Source organism: Eptatretus burgeri, chromosome 11, assembly GCF_056783735.1.
Source record: "Eptatretus burgeri isolate ZD-2024b chromosome 11, Ebu_testis_v1, whole genome shotgun sequence".
Lineage (NCBI taxonomy): Eukaryota > Metazoa > Chordata > Myxini > Myxiniformes > Myxinidae > Eptatretus > Eptatretus burgeri.
The window spans coordinates 79,793,690-79,817,567 of NC_140971.1; the positions used below are offsets into that span (position 1 = coordinate 79,793,690).

Consider the following 23,878-nt stretch of genomic DNA (forward strand, 5'->3'; position numbering starts at 1 on the left):
TGGGTCACACACCGACACAAAATACCCCATAATGAGAAAGTGAAAACATGTTTTCACAAATTAATTAAAAATTTAAAGCTGAAATGTCTTGTGTCAATAAGTATTCAACCCCCTGAGTTTATAGTGCCTTTGTCGAAGTGCCTTTGGCAGTGAATACAGCTTCGAGTCTTCTTGGGTATATCTGTATCTGCTTCTCACATCTGGATTTGAGGATTTTCTCCCATTCTTCCTTGCAGATTTGCTCAAGCTCTGTCAAGTTTGATGAGGAGCATCAGTGCATAGCAATCTTCAAGTCTTTCCATTGATTCTTTTTGGGTGGGCCAGTCAAGGATTTTCACATTCTTGTTCTGAATCCATTCCAGTGTTACTTTTGGCTGTCTGCTTGGGGTCATTGTCCTGTTAGAATACAAATCTTCACCACAGTCGAATGTCTTTTGCACTCTGAAGCAGGTTCCCCTCAAGGATTTGCCTGTATTTGGCTCCATTCATTGTTCCCTCTATCATTACAAGTCTCCCAGTCCATGCTGCTGAAATGCATCCACATAGCATGACTCTGCCACCACCATGCTTCACGGTAGGGATGGTGTGAGATGGGTGATGAGCTGTGCTGAGTTTCAGCCAGACATAGTACTTTACATTCAGGCCAAAGAGTTCAATTTTTCTCTCATTAGAACACATAATATTTTGTCTCGTGCTCTCAGATTCTTTCATGTGCCTTTTTGCAAACTCCAGGTGTGCTGTCATGTGCATTTTCTCAGGAGTGGCTTCTGTCTGGCTACTCTCGCATAAAGCCTTGATTTGTGAAGTGCTGCAAAGACCGTTATGTCTCCGGAAGGTTATCCCATCTCTGTAGTTCTGTCAGAGTGGTAATTGGGTTCTTGGTCACCTCCCTGACCAAGGTCCTTCTTGCCCAGTTGCTCAGTTTGGTCGGACGGCCAGCTGTAGGAAGAGTCTCGGGAGTTCCATATTCTTTCCATTTCCCAATGATGGCACTCACTGTGCTTTTGGGAACTTTAAACACTCGAAAAAGTGTTTTAAACCCTTCCCCAAAATTCTATCTTGGAGTTCTACGGACAGTTCCTTGGACTTCAATGTAGAGTTTCTGCTCTGACATGCAGTCGACTGTGGGACCTTATATAGAAAGGTGTGTTCCTTTCTAAATAATGTCCAATCAATTGAATTGACCACAGGTGCACTCCAATCAAATTGTTGTAACATCTCAAGGATGATCAAAGGAAATTGGAGAAACCTGAGCTCAATTTGGAGTGTCACAGCAAAGGGGTTGAATACTTATTGATGCAAGAAATTTCAGCTTTTCATTTTTAATCTGTAAAAATTTCTGAAAACATGTTTTCACTTTGTCATTGTGGGGTATTTTGTGTAGACTGGTAACAAAACAAGCTCAAATGAGCCAAGATCCTCGTCCTCTTAATAATGAAGTCATAAAAACGAATATGACGTCATTATGATGTATCAGGTTTGCGATAAATTATCTGTGCTAATGCCTGGCTTGATTCCCGCAAACAAAATTCAAACAGCTTGCCTAGTTTTGGAGATAATGGTATAGGCGATTTCCATTAGTGGCGATATTATGACGTCAACTTTTTTTCTTGGAAGAATTTCCAAAATCGGAGATGGTTACAGCCTGCGTGTGGGCTTTCTGCATATACATTGCAAGTTTCACGAAGATCCGATGAAAACTCTGGGTTGTGAAACAAAAAATGTCAAAAAATAGGAATGACGTCATAAAAATTGATATGACATCATAGTGATGCATCATATGTGCGGTAATTCATCTCTGCTAATGCCCTGTTCGATTCCCGGAAACAGAATTCAAAAAGCTTGCCGAGTTTCGGAGATAATTTTTTAGGTGATTTCGATTTGCGGAGATATTTTGACGTCATAACTTTTTTTCTCGGAGGAATTTTCAAAATCGGAGATGGTTACTGTCTGTGCAGGGTATTTTTAGGGCAGGCACGTTTGTGTCTCCACAGAGTGTACTGGGATATAAAACACCATTTGGTGCTTCATGGTTAATTACATACCTCCACCAGGCTGAACAGTTTACGTTTTGGATTCCAATGGCCACCGATAGGCCGGAGCTGCATCCAGACTGATGGAAGAAGCGACAACGCTCCTGCTCATCCCCCAGGCTTGGAAAAAGATTCATGACCCAGAAAAGGTCATTTACTCATCTTATTTTACCTTAAACATGGGTAATTTCAGTTGAAAGTGTCTTGAAAGTGGGTTTTCTTGGGGTCCAGGAACGGATTAATTCACTTTCCATTATTTCTTATTGGGAAAATAGTTTTGGAATCCAAACTTTTGGAATCCGAACAGCCTCTTGGAAAGAATTAAATTCGGATTCTGGGGGCACCACTGTGTATATATATATATATATATATATATATATATATATATTTATATATATATATATATATATATATATATATATATATATATATATATATATATATATATATATATATGTCCCAAACCTTCAAGTGCATTGTTCTTCAAGGGATCATATCCTCCCACGAACACCACATTAGTAAAAAATGGACCAATCAAAGCCGTGCATGGGGTTTGGACCATGGATCCCATGAGGAGCACACTCAGATGGGAACACCAGACAAGCTATGAACCAAAATGATGCTTGTACACACACCTGAATGCATGACACTTATTTGAATGACAGAACTGTGCAGACATTGGTGAGCGCTCTTCAGCATAAAGAACAATACTGATGCAAGCATTCAAAGAGTAGGAGAAAAGGCCACCGTCAGCCACTGACAACACAGCAATTTTCAAAGGAAGAGTTGTACAATTATTGTTTGGTGGCCAATTAGCCAATTTTTCATAAAAAGAACTCACGGTGTGAACGATAACATTGGAACAGCGAAGAAAAGACACCCTCAATTGTAGCGGTGTCTATTTTAAGGCACTAACCGTGCCAACCCTCAGCCTGTACACGCCCTGCTTCCCAGGAACCTTGTAGAAAATTCCTCCCATGGCACGAGAGTTGGTGTAGAGCGTTGCTCCCAAGGTTCCCAATGGGGATTGTGATGTTTGGCTATAGATGTTGGGAGAGAAAAATTAAACAAGTAAATAAAATAAATAAAATGAGGAAATGACAGTGAGGAAAAGTCAGTTGGTTTGGTGATACAGCTTATTGATAACGAAAATAGAGATGGGGTAGTGAGGGATTGAAGGTGGGGGAGGGGCTAGGGAGAATGACGAAAGGATGGTGAAAAGTTGTAAAAAACAAGAAACACACGAGACTGGTATGACCATCCAGACCTCTGACCTGATGTCTTTTAGTTTGTCTTTCTGAATGACATGCAGGATGTCCTTCTGGCTCATGGGTGTGTTCTGGTGCCTCTCAAGGACCTAAAAAAGAGCCCCAAGTTCAGTTAGTAATTACATACAAAAATTCCGAAACACATTGACGACAAAATGTATGCAATTTGATATTTCTCGGTCTTCTTGGGTATGACGAGAACAAGTATTTGATACACTGCCGATTTTGCAGGTTTTCCCACTTACAAAGCACGTAGAGGTCTGTAATTTTTATCATAGGTACACTTCAACTGTGAAAGACGGAATCTAAAACAAAAATCCTGAAAATCACATTGTATGATTTTTAAATAATTAATTTGCATTTTATTGCATGAAATAAGTATTTGATACATCAGAAAAACAGAACTTAATATTTGGTACAGAAACCTTTGTTTGCAATTACAGAGATCAGACGTTTCCTGTAGTTCTTAATTAGGTTTGCACAGACTGTGACAGGGATTTTGGCCCACTCCTCCATACAGATCTTCTCCAGATCCTTCAGGTTTCGGGGCTGTCGCTGGGCAACACAGACTTTCAGCTCCCTCAAAAGATTTTCTATTGGGTTCAGGTCTGGAGACTGGCTAGGCCACTCCAGGACCTTGATATGCTTCTTACGGAGCCACTCCTTAGTTGCCCTGGCTGTGTGTTTCGGGTCGTTGTCATGCTGGAAGACCCAGCCACGCCCCATCTTCAATGCTCTTGTTGAGGGAAGGAGGTTGTTAGCCAAGATCTCGCGATACATGGCCCCATTCATCCTCCCCTCAATATGGTGCAGTCGTCCTGTCCCCTTTGCAGAAAAGCATCCCCAAAGAATGATGTTTCCACCTCCATTCTTCACGGTTGGGATGGTGTTCTTGGGGTTGTACTCATCCTTCTTCTTCGTCCAAACACGGCAAGTGGAGTTTAAACCAAAAAGCTCTATTTTGGTCTCATCAGACCACATGACCTTCTCCCATTCCTCCTCTGGATCATCCAGATGGTCACTGGCAAACTTCAGATGGGCCTGGACATGCGCTGGCTTGAGCAGAGGGACCTTGCGTGCGCTGCAGGATTTTAATCCATGACGGCGTAGTGTGTTACTTATGGTTTTCTTTGATACTGTGGTCCCAGCTCTCTTCAAGTTATTGACCAGGTCCTGCCGTGTCGCTCTGGGATGATCCCTCACCTTTCTCATGATCATTGAGGCTCCACGAGGTGAGATCTTGCATGGAGCCCCAGACTGAGGGAGATTGACTGTTATCTTGAACTTCTTCCATTTTCTAATAATTGCGCCAACAGTTGTTGCCTTCTCACCAAGCTGCTTGCCTATTGTCCTGTAGCCCATCCCAGCCTTGTGCAAGTCCACAATTTTGTCCCTAATGTCCTGAGACGGCTCTCTGGTCTTGCCCATTGCGGAGAGGTTGGAGTCTGATTGATTGAGTGTGGACAGCTGTCTTTTATGCAGCTAACGAGTTCCAACGGGTGCAGTTAATACAGGTAATGAGTGGAGAATGGGAGGGCTTCTTAAAGACAAAACTAACAGGTCTGTGAGAGCCAGAATTCTTACTGGTTGGAAGGTGATCAAATACTTATTTCATGCAATAAAATGCAAATTAATTATTTAAAAATCATACAATGTGTTTTTCAGGATTTTTGTTTTAGATTCCGTCTTTCACAGTTGAAGTGTACCTCTGATAAAAAAAATTACAGACCTCTACATGCTTTATAAGTGGGAAAACCTGCAAAATTGGCAGTGTATCAAATACATGTTCTCCCCACTGTATATATATATATATATATATATATATATATATATATATATATATATATATATATATATATATATATATATATATATATATATATATATATATATACACATATAAAAATAGATAATATATGTACGTATGTGTGTATATGTGCACTCCCCCGATTTCCATTAGACAAAATCATACACCAAAGTGTCACCTGCAACCCAGAGACCTCAGCCCGATGACTATCAAACAGACAAAGATTATATGGACACCATCAGTTATACATCAAATGGAGCTGCCTATCCAGGTTTCAGGCTCATTTGCCCTTATCAAGATGGCATACCGATAAATATCTATCCAATGATGACCACATTCGCTGTTTAAACACCAGATGCACCGCCAGACTGTTATGGTGAGCATCAACGCAGATTTTGTCTCACACAGTAAAACTGCATAACCCACAAAGAACAACCATCTGTCTGCCCATCCAATGTGGATCAAGGGAGTGCTCCTCACACTCCACATGTTTCGATTTACCCGCCGATCACATCACTTGCCTTCTGGTTGAATGGTTTGCATTAGCGAGAACAATCGTCTGGGTGGCAGATGGACTGTTGTTCTTTGCACATTATGCAGTTTTACCGTGTGAGACATAATCTGTGGCAATGCTCACCATAAGTCATGAGATGCATCTAATGCATGCATGCACGTCTGCGCGCGCGCACGCACGCACGCACGCACGCACGCACACACACACTCCTCCGATGCTCTACTAACTGAAGAAAGCTGCATAAAGCAATCACCTGAGGAAAGCCTTTTGCCGTTTCAAACTCTTTCCAGAGTTCCTTCACAGTTATAAAGACATTCACAAATAGCACACACACATTAGAATCCCAATGCTACACATCCCCTCAGCTGCCGGACCAGTTTCATCGCTTGTTGGCGAATCATCAGCGACAGCGCAGACAGAAGCATGCATCATTGAGGCTCCCAAGCATGTACCACATGTAAATGTCAAAAGCAGTCACTACATAAATGAAAAAACAAAGACGGACTCATCTCTCACCTGTGACTGGAGGGAATAAGCATATCATCCTCACCTAATCAATTACCGCAGGTGTCGAGGATGACAGAGATAAATTAACTCCTCCTGTGCTCCTTTTTGCAGACAAATATAACATATATATATATATATATATATATATATATATGTATACATATATATATATATATATATATATATATATATATATATATATATATATATATATATACCTATATGCATACCTATATATATACATATATATATATATACATATATACACATACATATACATAAAAAAAATATATATATATATATACATACACACACACACACACACACACACACACACACACACACACACACACACACACACACACACACACACACACACACACACACACACACACACACACACACACACACACACACACACACACACACACACACACACACACACACACACACACACACACACACACACACACACACACACACACACACACACACACACACACACACACACACACACTGGGTAAGTGAGTGAGTAAGAAATTGGGTGAGTGAGTGAGTAAGAAACTGGGCGAGTGAGTGAGTAAGAAACTGGGCGAGTGAGCGAGTAAGAAACTGGGCGAGTGAGCGAGTAAGAAACTGGGCGAGTGAGCGAGTAAGAAACTGGGCGAGTGAGCGAGTAAGAAACTGGGCGAGTGAGCGAGTAAGAAACTGGGCGAGTGAGCGAGTAAGAAACTGGGCGAGTGAGCGAGTAAGAAACTGGGCGAGTGAGCGAGTAAGAAACTGGGCGAGTGAGCGAGTAAGAAACTGGGCGAGTGAGCGAGTAAGAAACTGGGCGAGTGAGCGAGTAAGAAACTGGGCGAGTGAGCGAGTAAGAAACTGGGCGAGTGGGCGAGTAAGAAACTGGGCGAGTGGGCGAGTAAGAAACTGGACGAGTGAGCGAGTAAGAAACTGGGCGAGTGAGCGAGTAAGAAACTGGGCGAGTGAGCGAGTAAGAAACTGGGCGAGTAAGAAACTGGGCGAGTGAGCGAGTCAGAAACTGGGCGAGTGAGCGAGTAAGAAACTGGGCGAGTGAGCGAGTAAGAAACTGGGAGAGTGAGCGAGTAAGAAACTGGGAGAGTGAGCGAGTAAGAAACTGGGCGAGTGAGCGAGTAAGAAACTGGGCCAGTGAGCGAGTAAGAAACTGGGCCAGTGAACGAGTAAGAAACTGGGCGAGTGACCGAGTAAGAAACTGGGCGAGTGAGCGAGTAAGAAACTGGGCGAGTGAGCGAGTAAGAAACTGGGCCAGTGAGCGAGTAAGAAACTGGGCCAGTGAGCGAGTAAGAAACTGGGCCAGTGAGCGAGTAAGAAACTGGGCGAGTGAGCAAGAAACTGGGCGAGTGAGCGAGTAAGAAACTGGGCGAGTGAGCGAGTAAGAAACTGGGCGAGTGAGCGAGTAAGAAACTGGGCGAGTGAGCGAGTAAGAAACTGGGCGGGTGAGCGAGTAAGAAACTGGGCGAGTGAGCGAGTAAGAAACTGGGCGAGTCAGCGAGTAAGAAACTGGGCGAGTGAGCGAGTAAGAAAATGGGCGAGTGAGCGAGTAAGAAAACGGGCGAGTGAGCGAGTAAGAAACTGAGCGAGTGAGTGAGTAAGAAACTGGGCGAGTGCGTGAGTAAGAAACGGGGCGAGTGCGTGAGTAAGAAACTGGGCGAGTGAGCGAGTAAGAAACTGGGCCAGTGAGCGAGTAAGAAACTGGGTGAGTGAGAAACTGGGTGATTGAGTGAGAGAGTAAGAAACTGGGGGTGAGTGAGTGAGTCAAAACTAGGGGTGAGTGAGTGAGTAAGTAAGAAACTGGGGAGTGAGTAAGAAACTGGGTGAATGAGTAAGAAACTGGGCGAGTGAGTAAGAAACTGGGCGAGTGAGTAAGAAACTGGGCGAGTGAGTAAGAAACTGGGCGAGTGAGTAAGAAACTGGGCGAGTGAGTAAGAAACTGGGCGAGTGAGTAAGAAACTGGGCGAATGAGTAAGAAACTGGGCGAGTGAGTAAGAAACTGGGCGAGTGAGTAAGAAACTGGGCGAGTGAGTAAGAAACTGGGCGAGTGAGTAAGAAACTGGGCGAGTGAGTAAGAAACTGGGCGAGTGAGTAAGAAACTGGGCGAGTGAGTAAGAAACTGGGCGAGTGAGTAAGAAACTGGGCGAGTGAGTAAGAAACTGGGCGAGTGAGTAAGAAACTGGGCGAGTGAGTAAGAAACTGGGCGAGTGAGTAAGAAACTGGGCGAGTGAGTAAGAAACTGGGCGAGTGAGTAAGAAACTGGGCGAGTGAGTGAGAAAGAAACTGGGCGAGTGAGTGAGAAAGAAACTGGGCGAGTGAGTGAGAAAGAAACTGGGCGAGTGAGTGAGAAAGAAACTGGGCGAGTGAGTGAGAAAGAAACTGGGCGAGTGAGTGAGAAAGAAACTGGGCGAGTGAGTGAGAAAGAAACTGGGCGAGTGAGTGAGAAAGAAACTGGGCGAGTGAGTGAGAAAGAAACTGGGCGAGTGAGTGAGAAAGAAACTGGGCGAGTGAGTGAGAAAGAAACTGGGCGAGTGAGTGAGAAAGAAACTGGGCGAGTGAGTGAGAAAGAAACTGGGCGAGTGAGTGAGAAAGAAACTGGGCGAGTGAGTGAGAAAGAAACTGGGCGAGTGAGTGAGAAAGAAACTGGGCGAGTGAGTGAGAAAGAAACTGGGCGAGTGAGTGAGAAAGAAACTGGGCGAGTGAGTGAGAAAGAAACTGGGCGAGTGAGTGAGAAAGAAACTGGGCGAGTGAGTGAGAAAGAAACTGGGCGAGTGAGTGAGAAAGAAACTGGGCGAGTGAGTGAGAAAGAAACTGGGCGAGTGAGTGAGAAAGAAACTGGGCGAGTGAGTGAGAAAGAAACTGGGCGAGTGAGTGAATAAGAAACTGGGCGAGTGAGTGAATAAGAAACTGGGCGAGTGAGTGAATAAGAAACTGGGCAAGTGCATGAGTGAATGAGAAACTGGGTGAGTGAGTGAATGAGAAACTGGGCGAGTGAGTGAATGAGAAACTGGGCGAGTGAGTGAATGAGAAACTGGGCGAGTGAGTGAATGAGAAACTGGGCGAGTGAGTGAATGAGAAACTGGGCGAGTGAGTGAGAAACTGGGTGATTGAGTGAGAGAGTAAGAAACTGGGGGTGAGTGAGTGAGTCAAATGTAGGGTTGAGTGAGTGAGTAAGTAAGAAACTGGGTGAGTGAGTGAATAAGAAACTGGGCGAGTGAGTGAATAAGAAACTGGGTGAGTGAGTGAATAAGAAACTGGGCGAGTGAGTGAATAAGAAACTGGGCGAGTGAGTGAATAAGAAACTGGGCGAGTGAGTGAATAAGAAACTGGGCGAGTGAGTGAATAAGAAACTGGGCGAGTGAGTGAATAAGAAACTGGGCGAGTGAGTGAATGAGAAACTGGGCGAGTGAGTGAATGAGAAACTGGGCGAGTGAGTGAATGAGAAACTGGGCGAGTGAGTGAATGAGAAACTGGGCGAGTGAGTGAGTGAGAAACTGGGTGAGTGAGTGAGAAACTGGGTGATTGAGTGAGAGCGTAAGAAACTGGGGGTGAGTGAGTGAATCAAAAGTAGGGTTGGGTGAGTGAGTAAGAAACTGGGTGAGTGAGTAAGAAACTGGGCGAGTGAGTGAATAAGAAACTGGGCGAGTGAGTGAATAAGAAACCGGGCGAGTGAGTGAATAAGAAACTGGGCGAGTGAGTGAATAAGAAACTGGGCGAGTGAGTGAATAAGAAACTGGGTGAGTGAATAAGAAACTGGGCGAGTGAGTGAATAAGAAACTGGGCGAGTGAGTGAATAAGAAACTGGGCGAGTGAGTGAATAAGAAACTGGGCGAGTGAGTGAATAAGAAACTGGGCGAGTGAGTGAATAAGAAACTGGGCGAGTGAGTGAATAAGAAACTGGGTGAGTGAGTGAGAAACTGGGTGAGTGAGTGAGAAACTGGGTGAGTGAGTGAGAAACTGGGTGATTGAGTGAGAGCGTAAGAAACTGGGGGTGAGTGAGTGAATCAAAAGTAGGGTTGGGTGAGTGAGTAAGAAACTGGGTGAGTGAGTAAGAAACTGGGTGAGTGAGTAAGAAACTGGGTGAGTGAGTAAGAAACTGGGTGAGTGAGTAAGAAACTGGGTGAGTGAGTAAGAAACTGGGTGAGTGAGTAAGAAACTGGGTGAGTGAGTAAGAAACTGGGTGAGGGAGTAAGAAACTGGGTGAGGGAGTAAGAAACTGGGTGAGGGAGTAAGAAACTGGGTGAGCGAGTAAGAAACTGGGTGAGCGAGTGAGAAACTGGGTGAGTGAGTAAGAAACTGGGTGAGTGAGTAAGAAACTGGGTGAGGGAGTAAGAAACTGGGTGAGGGAGTAAGAAACTGGGTGAGGGAGTAAGAAACTGGGTGAGGGAGTAAGAAACTGGGTGAGGGAGTAAGAAACTGGGTGAGGGAGTAAGAAACTGGGTGAGCGAGTAAGAAACTGGGTGAGCGAGTAAGAAACTGGGTGAGCGAGTAAGAAACTGGGTGAGCGAGTAAGAAACTGGGTGAGCGAGTAAGAAACTGGGTGAGCGAGGAAGAAACTGGGTGAGCGAGTAAGAAACTGGGTGAGCGAGTAAGAAACTGGGTGAGCGAGTAAGAAACTGGGTGAGCGAGTAAGAAACTGGGTGAGCGAGTAAGAAACTGGGTGAGCGAGTAAGAAACTGGGTGAGCGAGTAAGAAACTGGGTGAGCGAGTAAGAAACTGGGTGAGTGAATGAGTGAGTAAGAAACTGTGTGAGTGAATGAGTGAGTAAGAAACTGGGTGAGTGAATGACTGAGTAAGAAACTGGGGGTGAGTGAGTGAGTGAGTCCAAAACTGGGGGTGAGTGCGTGAGCAAGTAAGAAACTGGGTGAGTGAGTAAGAAACTGGGGTTGAGTGAGTGAGTGATTGAGAAACTGGGCGTAAGTGAGTGAGTTATTGAGAAACAGGGGGGTAAGTGAGTGAGTGATTAAGAAACTGGGGGTAAGTGAGTAAGTAATTGAGAAACTGGTAGAGTGAGTGAATGAGTGTAAAAAAACTGGTTGAGTGAGTGAGTAAAACTGGTTGAGTGAATGAGTGAGTAAGAAACTGGGTGAGTGAATAAGAAACTGGGTGAGTGAGTAAGAAACTGGGTGAGTGAATGAGTGAGTAAGAAACTGGGTGAGTGAATGACTGAGTAAGAAACTGGGGGTGAGTGAGTGAGTCCAAAACTGGGGGTGAGTGCGTGAGCAAGTAAGAAACTGGGTGAGTGAGTAAGAAACTGGGTGAGCGAGGAAGAAACTGGGTGAGCGAGTAAGAAACTGGGTGAGCGAGTAAGAAACTGGGTGAGCGAGTAAGAAACTGGGTGAGCGAGTAAGAAACTGGGTGAGCGAGTAAGAAACTGGGTGAGCGAGTAAGAAACTGGGTGAGCGAGTAAGAAACTGGGTGAGCGAGTAAGAAACTGGGTGAGCGAGTAAAAAACTGGGTGAGCGAGTAAGAAACTGGGTGAGCGAGTAAGAAACTGGGTGAGCGAGTAAGAAACTGGGTGAGCGAGTAAGAAACTGGGTGAGCGAGTAAGAAACTGGGTGAGCGAGTAAGAAACTGGGTGAGTGAATGAGTGAGTAAGAAACTGTGTGAGTGAATGAGTGAGTAAGAAACTGGGTGAGTGAATGACTGAGTAAGAAACTGGGGGTGAGTGAGTGAGTGAGTCCAAAACTGGGGGTGAGTGCGTGAGCAAGTAAGAAACTGGGTGAGTGAGTAAGAAACTGGGGTTGAGTGAGTGAGTGATTGAGAAACTGGGCGTAAGTGAGTGAGTTATTGAGAAACAGGGGGGTAAGTGAGTGAGTGATTAAGAAACTGGGGGTAAGTGAGTAAGTAATTGAGAAACTGGTAGAGTGAGTGAATGAGTGTAAAAAAACTGGTTGAGTGAGTGAGTAAAACTGGTTGAGTGAATGAGTGAGTAAGAAACTGGGTGAGTGAATAAGAAACTGGGTGAGTGAGTAAGAAACTGGGTGAGTGAATGAGTGAGTAAGAAACTGGGTGAGTGAATGACTGAGTAAGAAACTGGGGGTGAGTGAGTGAGTCCAAAACTGGGGGTGAGTGCGTGAGCAAGTAAGAAACTGGGTGAGTGAGTAAGAAACTGGGGTTGAGTGAGTGATTGAGAAACTGGGCGTGAGTGAGTTATTGAGAAACAGGGGGTAAGTGAGTGAGTAATTGAGAAACTGGTAGAGTGAGTGAATGTGTGTAAAAAACTGGTTGAGTGAGTAAGTAAAACTGGTTGAGTGAGTAAGAAACTGGGTGAGTGAATGAGTGAGTAAGAAACTGGGTGAGTGAATGAGTGAGTAAGAAACTGGGTGAGTGAATGAGTGAGTAAGAAACTGGGTGAGTGAATGAGTGAGTAAGAAACTGGGTGAGTGAATGAGTGAGTAAGAAACTGGGTGAGTGAATGACTGAGTAAGAAACTGGGTGAGTGAATGACTGAGTAAGAAACTGGGGGTGAGTGAGTGAGTCCAAAACTGGGGGTGAGTGCGTGAGCAAGTAAGAAACTGGGTGAGTGAGTAAGAAACTGGGGTTGAGTGAGTGAGTGATTGAGAAACTGGGCGTAAGTGAGTGAGTTATTGAGAAACAGGGGGGTAAGTGAGTGAGTGATTAAGAAACTGGGGGTAAGTGAGTGAGTTATTGAGAAACAGGGGGTAAGTGAGTGAGTAATTGAGAAACTGGTAGAGTGAGTGAATGAGTGTAAAAAAACTGGTTGAGTGAGTGAGTAAAACTGGTTGAGTGAGTAAGAAACTGGGTGAGTGAGTAAGAAACTGGGTGAGTGAGTAAGAAACTGGGTGAGTGAGTAAGAAACTGGGTGAGTGAATGAGTGAGTAAGAAACTGGGTGAGTGAATGACTGAGTAAGAAACTGGGGGTGAGTGAGTGAGTCCAAAACTGGGGGTGAGTGCGTGAGCAAGTAAGAAACTGGGTGAGTGAGTAAGAAACTGGGGTTGAGTGAGTGAGTGGTTGAGAAACTGGGCGTAAGTGAGTGAGTTATTGAGAAACAGGGGGTAAGTGAGTGAGTAATTGAGAAACTGGTAGAGTGAGTGAATGAGTGTAAAAAACTGGTTGAGTGAGTGAGTAAAACTGGTTGAGTGAGTAAGAAACTGGGTGAGTGAGTAAGAAACTGGGTGAGTGAATGAGTGAGTAAGAAACTGGGTGAGTGAATGAGTGAGTAAGAAACTGGGTGAGTGAATGACTGAGTAAGAAACTGGGTGAGTGAATGACTGAGTAAGAAACTGGGGGTGAGTGAGTGAGTCCAAAACTGGGGGTGAGTGCGTGAGCAAGTAAGAAACTGGGTGAGTGAGTAAGAAACTGGGGTTGAGTGAGTGAGTGATTGAGAAACTGGGCGTAAGTGAGTGAGTTATTGAGAAACAGGGGGTAAGTGAGTGAGTGTAAAAAAACTGGTTGAGTGAGTGAGTAAAACTGGTTGAGTGAGTAAGAAACTGGGTGAGTGAGTAAGAAACTGGGTGAGTGAATGAGTGAGTAAGAAACTGGGTGAGTGAATGAGTGAGTAAGAAACTGGGTGAGTGAATGACTGAGTAAGAAACTGGGTGAGTGAATGACTGAGTAAGAAACTGGGTGAGTGAATGACTGAGTAAGAAACTGGGGGTGAGTGAGTGAGTCCAAAACTGGGGGTGAGTGCGTGAGCAAGTAAGAAACTGGGTGAGTGAGTAAGAAACTGGGGTTGAGTGAGTGAGTGATTGAAAACTGGGCGTAAGTGAGTGAGTTATTGAGAAACAGGGGGTAAGTGAGTGAGTAATTGAGAAACTGGTAGAGTGAGTGAATGAGTGTAAAAAACTGATTGAGTGAGTGAGTAAAACTGGTTGAGTGAGTAAGAAACTGGGTGAGTGAGTAAGAAACTGGGTGAGTGAATGAGTGAGTAAGAAACTGGGTGAGTGAATGACTGAGTAAGAAACTGGGGGTGAGTGAGTTAGTCCAAAACTGGGGGTGAGTGCGTGAGCAAGTAAGAAACTGGGTGAGTGAGTAAGAAACTGGGGTTGAGTGAGTGAGTGGTTGAGTAATAAACTGGTTAAGTGAGTGAATGAGTAAGAAACTGGTTGAGTGAGTGAATGAGTAAGAAACTGGTTGAGTGAGTGAATGAGTAAGAAACTGGTTGAGTGAGTGAGTAATAAACTGGTTGAGTGAGTGAATGAGTAATAAACTGGTTGAATGAGTGAATCAGTGATTAATGGATGACCCTGCTCGATGGAGGACATTTGAAGATATTATGTATATATCACGAACAGCCAAGAGGCGAAAAGGAAGAAATCGACGTCATCGTGAGTCAAATGAAGTGATTTAATTCCACCATCGCACAGGCCAAACGTGGGCGAGAGTTGTGATGAAACGGCGTTTGTTTACATCGGCACGCACGGACAGGTAACACAAACACGGACAGGTAACACAAAAACATGGACAGGTAAAACAAAAACACGGACAGGTAACACAAAACACACGGACAGGTAACACAAAAACACGGACAGGTAAAACAAACACGGACAGGTAACACAAACACAGACAGGTAACACAAACACGGACAGGTAACACAAACACGGACAGGTAACACAAACACGGACAGGTAACACAAACACGGACAGGTAACACAAACACGGACAGGTAACACAAACACGGACAGGTAACACAAACACGGACAGGTAACACAAACACGGACAGGTAACACACAAACACGGACAGGTAACACACAAACACGGACAGGTAACACACAAACACGGACAGGTAACACACAAACACGGACAGGTAACACACAAACACGGACAGGTAACACACAAACACGGACAGGTAACACACAAACACGGACAGGTAACACACAAACACGGACAGGTAACACAAACACGGACGTGCTCGAGAACGACACACACACACACACACACACACACACACACACACACACACACACACACACACGCACACACACACACACACACACACACACACACACACACGGAGAGTGAATGACACAGACGCACCATGCGGGCCGCTTCGAGCCACGTCCGGCCTTTCCTTCCACTCCGATCCCTCATCCTCCCTCCACAACGGGACCAGCCACGGGTGGAGGGAGGTGTTACCCGCCGTTGTGGACTCTCAGGAGCCGAACAGGCACAACTATGTTAACATGAGAACGTAAACAGACTAACTTCAGCAAGCCATGTTGCCAGGGACGTCGGTTTTACGCGTCACCATATCTTAAGCTCTGCCTCATGCGTGTGATGTTCATTCTCATTTGCACCCGGTTTTACACAAGCAGGGACACTCAACAACGTGTTTGCCTTTAATTTTTTTAACGTTTTTTTTTTCATCTGAACGACCCTGCGTATAAAAAGAAACGAGCGCAGCGAACAGTGTTACTCAGCCATTGCACCGCTCTTTTTACATTAACATAATTTCCTTCGAAATTACGCTTGCAATCAACATGTTAGAGAATGTAGAAATGATATCGTTATTATCAATGAAAATAAGTCGATGATAATGAGATAATTCCGTGTATGATGCAGTTAAAGCGCGTTTTTTGATTGGCAATTGAATGTACTTCCTCAAATTTAACATTTCCTCAATACTAAGTGTTTTTTTTCTCCGTTTTATTCATGAATTTCCGTTTTATTGATAAATGTCTGCGCGTTTTTGATACTCCATCAAAAAAAATTGACAAACGCAGTACGGATCTTTCCCGTTTTCTAGTGTTATACACCGCCTAATAAATATATGCCTCTTGCGTTGCCTGCTCTTTCTAATATGGCCAACGTCATGAACACTTTAGTCTACGTAGATTTCAAACACAAGAAAAGTTCAGTTTCTGAACCGATATTCGACCGATGTTCAGTTTCTCCACTCCCAACTCGATCAGCATCCTATACACCGCAATACAAAACAATGAACGTGAAGATAAAAGCTCCTCATGAAGTCATTCGAACTAATGTTACATGCTTTGTACTTCGAATCCTCTGAGAAGCAAGGAAAACAAATATACAGGTGATCTTTTTTTAAAAATACTTTTAAGCTTGCTCATTCATTCAGTAAAACTGATAAATAAAATCGATTAAAATTAAATATCTTTGTCCCATTTTTAATAAATGTACACGTCATGATTTACTCGATTTCATCACGCCACATTTGTTTATGTTGTCCCAAGATTGAAAAAACCCCTCTACAGAAATGATTGTTTTAAAACCATCATTCCAGAAACCGTGTGCGATCGTTGCAAGGCCCGGTTACCATGGTTACCATTTCCGTTTGATCCTCAATACTCAGCAAGTGACGACGGACGTGATCGAGAAACGAACACAAGATAAACACAAAAGTGTATGTTCACATAGACTACAACTACACACAAAACGAGCAAAAACGCTTGGAATATAAATATATAAAATTAATTAAAGTCGGGTGGTGTTTGAAAAAAAGAGCTCGAGTAAGCGGCTTGATTGTGCTTGCCAAGCAGCTTGCTTGATTAAAAGCGCTTAAAGAAGCACTCAAACGGAACGGAATGCTCGGCACCGCTTAACACAACATGGCGGTAAATAATTAGATATCGTGGTACCGCACTCCAACAAATGGTAATCGTGGCCGTCGTTTTCAGTTTTACTCAATCCTCTTGTGACAACTTCCCCAAACGAATTTATTGTGTTATCAGCGGCTCCATAGGACGAGGATGAGTGAAAGGAAGATAAATATAATGGGGAGTCAGAAGGAGGAACCCCCTACCAAGCTTATCTATATACTTACCGGCTTTCACTGTGTATTTTGGGGGTGGGGGGTGAATACATGTTTAAGTGTTGAAGAATTGGGATTAAAAGTAGAGTAACAAGTTCGAATTGCGAACATACCCCTTGGGAGTTCATTCGTACAACTCTCAGGTGAACAATGGTTCTTGACGACGTGTGACGACAGACGTCGTCAAGCACGGACGACAGATCGTTTTGAAATTTGGTAAGATTTTCATCGCATCAGAAAAAGAAAACAGAACACCTCACAAAAGTGAGGCAAGTTTTATATCATCATTTGCGACTTAATTTTGCGTTGGGAAATCGCCCAGCGCATTTAATTATTTTTTTTAATAACAATTTTAAGAAAATGGGCCCGAAAGGGCCGGAATCGCACTTTGGGCTCAGTTGATGCCTGGGGAATGGTCTCTAGAATATACCTGTCAAGTTTGGTTCGGTTCCGTTAACGAACAACCGAGAAATAGCAATTTTTTTAAAATGGGCCGAGAGGGCCGTTTGTCGGCCCAAAGGGCCATAATCGTGCTTTGAGCTCAGTTAATGCCTGCAGAGTGACCTCAAGAATATACCTGTCAAGTTTGGTTCGGTTCTGTTAACGAACAACCGAGAAATAGCAATTTTTTAAAAATGGGCCGAGAGGGCCGTTTGTCGGCCCAAAGGGCCATAATCGTGCTTTGAGCTCAGTTAATGCCTGCAGAGTGACCTCAAGAATATACCTGTCAAGTTTGGTTCGGTTCTGTTAATGAACAACCGAGAAATAGCAATTTTTTAAAAATGGGCCGAGAGGGCCGTTTGTCGGCCCAAAGGGCCATAATCGTGCTTTGAGCTCAGTTAATGCCTGCAGAGTGACCTCAAGAATATACCTGTCAAGTTTGGTTCGGTTCTGTTAATGAACAACCGAGAAATAGCAATTTTTAAAAAATGGGCCGAGAGGGCCGTTTGTCGGCCCAAAGGGCCATAATCGTGCTTTGAGCTCAGTGAATGCCTGCAGAGTGACCTCAAGAATATAGCTGTCAAGTTTGGTTCGGTTCCGTTCACGAATAACCGAGAAATAACAATTTTAAGAAAATGGGCCAAAATGGGCCGTTCCTTGGTCCGAAAGGCCGCAATCACACTTTGGGCTCAGTTACTGCCTGCGCATATGTGTCTAGTATATATGTCTGTCAATTTTCATCGAATTCTGTTCATAAATAATGGAGAAATAGACGTTCAAATGAACTGTACACAAGAAAAGAGAGAACACGAGCGGCGTTTCGACCCCGTGGGGTGGAAGACCCCACTGGGTAAAAATTAAAATATGAAATACAGGTTTACATAATATTATACCGGGCGTAGTGGCGTGCGCCTGTAATCCTGCTACTCGGAAGCTTGGGTTGGAGGATCGCTTGAGGACGGGAGCTCTGCGCTGGGCCGCGTTATGAGAGGGTGAAGGGCAGCCCGGAATCATGGCGAAACCCAATCCTTATCCTGTGTCGTAAGAGGCGACCAGGGTTGCGTCAGGAAGGGCATCTGGCGTAAAACCTATGCCAAATCAGTATGCGGATCATAACGGATGATCCGCTGTGGCGACCCCTAACGGGAGCAGCCGAAAGACGAACAACAACAACAGGTTTACTTAATATTGTTACGAATCTGGAAGCCGTGAGCACTCAACATACAGGTCCTATAGCTCAGTTATTTCGTTAAATAAATGTGGATAGATAGCTCCCCTTCGCCTTGTTTAATGGGTAATTGAATGTACATGCGCTGCAAAGTTATTTTGATAGTCAGGGTTTTCTTTTATTTTTACACCACCAACATCAACTACAACACCAGTATCACCCTCACCTTCACCTCGCTCTGGCCGACGCCATGGTGGGCAGAGTTCAAGGAGGAGCCTCGCGGCAGCCCTCAACCAACCAGCGTGCTTCGAGTGAGGTGGCCACCGCTCAGCCAATCAGACCCCACGACGGTGAGAAAGGCGGTCCACGTGACGTCACCACGCCCCTGGGCCAATCGACGGACTTGCCGCTCGTTTTGGCCAATGACAGGGCGACGAGCGATTCTGCGTGCCAAAACCGTCCAGTGAGGGAGAACGGGGAGGGTGGAGGTGTCCCCTCCCCCCGGAGAAGGGTGAATAACGTTGCGGCACGATCGGACGAGGAGAGATGATCCACAAGAACAGCAAGTCGGTTGCGCGCCCTCTCTCTGTCGGTGAACGAGAGAGTTTTTGAGATAGTTGATGACCATCGAGCAGGCAAGGTTGTGGTCAATCTCACGGGCAGGTTGAACAAGTGTGGAGTTATCAGCCCTCACTTTTCCGTTCAACTCAAAGACTTTGAGAAGTGGCAGAGAAACCTCCTGCCTTGTGGACAGTTTGGGATACAGAGGAGAGTTTTTGGTTTCCGGGACGAGCGCTGAAGGGAGCTCTGGATTCTATCATCGCATCTCGACGCTGGCCTGGTTCGCCCGTGTCAGCCGAACCACAAGAGGTGGACATGTCCATGTCCTTCTGGGTAGGTGTGTGTGTGTGTGTGTGTGTGTTTGTGTGTGTGTGTGTGTCTGTCGGTGGGCCCGTCTGTAAGTAGGAATTGTTTAAGTGCTCTTTGCTGTACATACTTGCATCTCTATAGTCGGATAACTCTGCTTCTTGCGTGCTCCCCCCTTTCCTCCATTATAAATAAATACATTTGTTAAATGTATCAGCTCGTTTTTGTGCTTCTTTTATTAGCTTAGCATGGCGCGTTGGTGAATTACAAAGGCTGTTGCCGCATGGCGCGTGTTGGTGAATTATAAAGGCTGTTGCCGCTGTAACTGTACATTTGGACCGACGGGACTTCGGCAACCATCCGCTCGGGTTGTGCACGGGTCGGGCACGCTAACGGCTCGACTCGTACGAGTGCCGCGAGGGTGTGAATACTCGGTAATTAGCCACGTGGATCTCTAGGTATTTTGAAGATTGGCAAATAACGCTGTACCACGTGGTGGAATTATTGACCATTCACGGTCCGGTAAGGGACCCGTACCCTCGGAGTTTTCCGAAAGGTACGATCTAGATTCCAGGTGTTCGGCAGAGTCGACCCTACCGCCCCACCTTGCGGTCGTGCTCGCAGCCGATACCCGGTTCCGCAACAATATTATGAGTACTGGATACATAACATGGCTGTGCCTCTGAACATTTCATTGGTTGTAGTATATCGCATTTTGAATCCGTCTACAGCGGCCATTTTTGCTAACATCACGAAAAACCTCTCTTAATCGCTTGCTCCATTTGCTGGGAGGCTTACAAAGCGGTTGATACAGAACGACTGGATTGGAAAGCGATAGCAAGCTGCTTGCGAACGGAACATACACCCCCGAGGTACTTAACATTTGCTTATTCAATTGGGGTATGTAATGTACTCAATAGACAGGGACGAAGGTTCTGAAGTGGGAACAACAGGTTTAATCCAGACACGGGCACAACACAGCACAGCACAGCATCGAGACATGGGCAGGCAGGTCACATGACTGCTTAACCACCCCACGATGCACCCATGTATGCATGCATTAGCATAAACTACTGATACATCTCAGGGTTTAACCCCCTCCTTAATATTTTGGAAAGAGCATTCATCAACTACCTGATTAATAACCGGATGAGTTGTTTGTAGGTTCTTTTGTAAAAGCACAGAGAAATGAAGGTCCCATGCAGCCTATTCCCATATGCACACTACCTGGAGTAGCCAGCCATTGAAGTTATAGACTATTGATAATCGATCGGGATTCTCTCGTTTGAATGTTTACATTCTGTAAGTAGTTCAATCAAATTTGATAAGCTCTGAGTCCTGTGGAATGGCTATAACATTGGATTCAGGTTCATCATATCTTCATGTGCAGTTCCATTGATTTGCAAAACAAGTTTCTCCAGCAGCCACTTCATCCTCACGAGAGACGAGATGGACCGAACCGTACTCCTTATAGAGCGTTGTACCATGGCATTCTTCGTCTTTGTTTACTTGTAGCACAACGGCTGCGAGGTACCATCATTGGCTGAACTCGCGGATGTGCCGCTGATGCAGTGCCCTCTGGTGGTTAGGGCAGGATTTTGAAATTTATTCATGGTGCCAGTGATGGCTCGCCCACTTTCGACATCGGACACCAAGGGATCTTTAACGTCCACCGACTCATGCAGGCAGACAGAACGCACATTTAACGTCCATCCGAGGAACGCCACACACGTTTATGAATCGCCCTGTCTGTGAATTACCAGGATGACAGTTTATAGCTGGGTTTGGATTCGAACCTATTCTAAACAGCTGAGAGGGGAGTATGTGTACCTCCAGGCCATCCTTTCAGCCCATCGTGGCTTTGTAGATGTGCCATCGCAGTTTTTTGCTGCAGGTTATGATGGGTGGTTTGTTATTGCCTAACCAGCAGTCAGGGCAGGAATACGTAGTTTATCCACAGTGCTAACGATAACTTGCCCAATTTTTGGGAAGGACACCGTGGTGTCTTTGAGTGCATCAAATAATGCCAGCGAGTACGAGACGGGGCGAGTGAGCGAATAAGAACTTGGGTGAGCGAGCAAGAAATTTGGCGAGTGAGCGACAAACTGGGTGAATGAATGAGTAAGTGAGGAAGAAACGGGAGTGAGTTAGTAAGAGGCTGCAGTGATGTTGTTCCAAGGAACAGAGCGCACATTGATGCCTCGCCTCCCTGCGAAACACGAGGATGACACTTTACAGGTGGGTTGAGATTGGTCAAGTATCGAACCCAAGCTAGACAAGGAGTATGCATACCTCTACACTATCCTGTCAGCCCACTTAATAATATTCATAACTATACAATCTATGGAGTTCTCCAGGATGTTCTGTTGGGGTTCTATGAAATCTCACATCAGTTCTTGAAGACATTTATATCCTTTAAGTCGTTAATGAAGAGCTCTGTTGAAAAAGTCATAAAAAGTCATCTCTAAAATGCATACCAGAACTATGAACTTAAATCTTTGTCTTTTTTCCTGTTTATCAACAGAGAGCATTGAGGATGAAAACACAGAAGAGCATTCAGCCAGCCATGCATCGCTTACTCTTCTTTCTTCTCCTTCACCAGCCTCTGCTTGTATTATCACGGCTACAACGCATGTACAAAAGATTCAGCATACCAATGAAGGGTGGTGTATGCAGGTTAATAATACATTGTATTGGTTTTATTTAAGTGACAAAGGACTGTTTGTGCATTTTTACGTACACAAATGTTATTTATTTATTTTTTATAGATAAGCACTGCAAAAAACAAAAACCGTGCCCACCTGTACCATGAAAGCACCGAGTATCAAAAATACAAGTGAGAGAAGAATAATAGTGAAAGCAAAGCAAGGTGGTGGAATTGTACATACAAAACAACATTATCATAAGTATACTGTGTTAGATTTTAAGATATTTGTGTGCTCTGGAGCAGAAAGCCTTGATCCCGGATGTTGTTGGGTGACCTACAGTGGCATGTGGTAAACTGTTCCACACTGGTATTATTGCGGGCATATAGGAGCGGTCATTCTGAACAAGTGACCAATGATCACTCTCCGTCTTGCCAGTAAGACACTGCACGGCATAGCTTCCAAAGGAAGCACTTGATCTGGTAAACCTTGATGGAATCCATGATGGAGGTAGCATGGTCTTCAGAAGTGCTGGAACTTCTGTGTGCAGTCTATGCATCAGACCCAGACCTGCTGCAGTTCTCCTGTGTGGTAGGGGATCAATATTCAATTCTTGTGGAGGGGCCTTGATAATATGTATAGCATGGCATTGCACATCGTCCAGCTTTTTAAGATACATGGCACTTGCAGATATCCATGCGAGGGGACCATATTCCATTGTGCTCGGAAAATGGGCTTTGTACACTTGGGCTCGGCTAAGCGGATCCAAGTATGGAGCAATACTGCGAAGGGCACTCACTCTTTGTCCATCTCTAACAGCGATGGAGTTCACGTGAGACTGGAAACTCAAGCTCTGGGAGAACCTGACTCCAAGTATATCAAGCTCATGTACATGCTGGAAGGGCTTGTCGCCCATGAAGAACTCTGGATGATGCTCACCTGGTAGTCGTCTACTGAGAGACATAACCTTGCATTTCTCGGTAGCAAACAGGACATTCCATTTGTGTCCCCACTCGTACATCTTCTGTCGGTCTTCTCTCAGAGAAATGGTGGCATTCACTTCATCCAACAGGCAGTAGATGGCACCATCATCAACATAGAGGCAGAGAGGGTTGTGCAGGATGTTGCACAGATCATTAATGAAAACGAGAAACAAGGTGGGCCCAATAATTGATCCTTGAAGTACTGATGCATTAATTGGAGTTGGTTTGGATGTTTGGCCATTAACCACTACCTGGATACGTCTGTCAGATCAAGTAGCTGGATAACGACTGTAGCAACTGCCCTCCAACTCCATTAGCAACCAGCTTGACCAGCAATCCCTTGTGCCATACTGTATCAAAATCAGCTTTGACGTAAAGTGCTACAATTGTACCCTCCTGACATCTGAGACAAGAAATCCACTCATTACTCAGATATGTGAGTAAATCGGAGGTTGAGTGACCAGGATGGAAGCCAAACTGATTGTCGCTGATGAGGTCGTTTCCAATGAGATGTTGCCTCATTGTGGTGTTGACGACTCTCTCCATATCCTTGCTGATGCAGCTTAGGAGACTAATGGGCCTATAATTGTCAGGAACAGAGCAAGAGTTCTTCTTATGCACTGGCACTGCATTGCCAATCTCCCAGGAGAAAGGGAAGTGGCCATGGCTAAAGCAGAAACGAAACAGTTTGGCAAAAGGTATGGCAAGGACTGATGCACACTCTTTGAGAATTCTATTTCCAATTCCGTCAGGTCCAGATGCCTTATTTATGTCTAGCTTCTGCAGGATCCGTCTGATGTCACAAGGCCGGAACGTTACAGTGCCCAAGTGAATGTTGGAGCGAGCTGTGAGATTGGGAGGGTCATTTTCAGCGTAACCA

General features: G+C 44.8%; 1 protein-coding gene and 2 pseudogenes across 5 annotated transcripts in view; 1 reads left to right on the forward strand and 2 right to left on the reverse strand.

Annotated features, from left to right (window-relative positions):
* The window catches only part of LOC147017461 (uncharacterized), a 56,211-nt gene extending 40,822 nt beyond the window's left edge, over window positions 1-15,389 (reverse strand). The window contains exons 1-3 of one of the 4 annotated variants that reach the window (XM_085847143.1): window positions 15,325-15,389; window positions 3,308-3,390; window positions 2,950-3,073 (exon numbers count right to left, since the gene is read on the reverse strand). In XM_085847143.1, the coding sequence (XP_085703269.1) occupies window positions 2,950-3,073; window positions 3,308-3,363 (180 nt within the window). In that variant the 5' untranslated portion in view covers window positions 3,364-3,390; window positions 15,325-15,389. Of the gene's footprint in view, window positions 1-2,874; window positions 3,074-3,300; window positions 3,392-15,156 lie in introns of those variants that run through there. The other 3 variants (XM_085847141.1, XM_085847144.1, XM_085847145.1) reach the window with 3 other exon arrangements.
* On the reverse strand, window positions 6,428-14,447 carry LOC147017462 (uncharacterized; annotated as a pseudogene).
* A 4-nt stretch (window positions 15,390-15,393) lies between the features above and the next one.
* The window catches only part of LOC147017463 (uncharacterized), a 57,780-nt pseudogene continuing 49,295 nt past the window's right edge, over window positions 15,394-23,878 (forward strand). The window contains exons 1-2 of the transcript XR_015049515.1: window positions 15,394-16,156; window positions 21,895-22,004. The product of XR_015049515.1 is annotated as an uncharacterized LOC147017463 (transcript). The remainder of the gene's footprint in view (window positions 16,157-21,894; window positions 22,005-23,878) is intronic.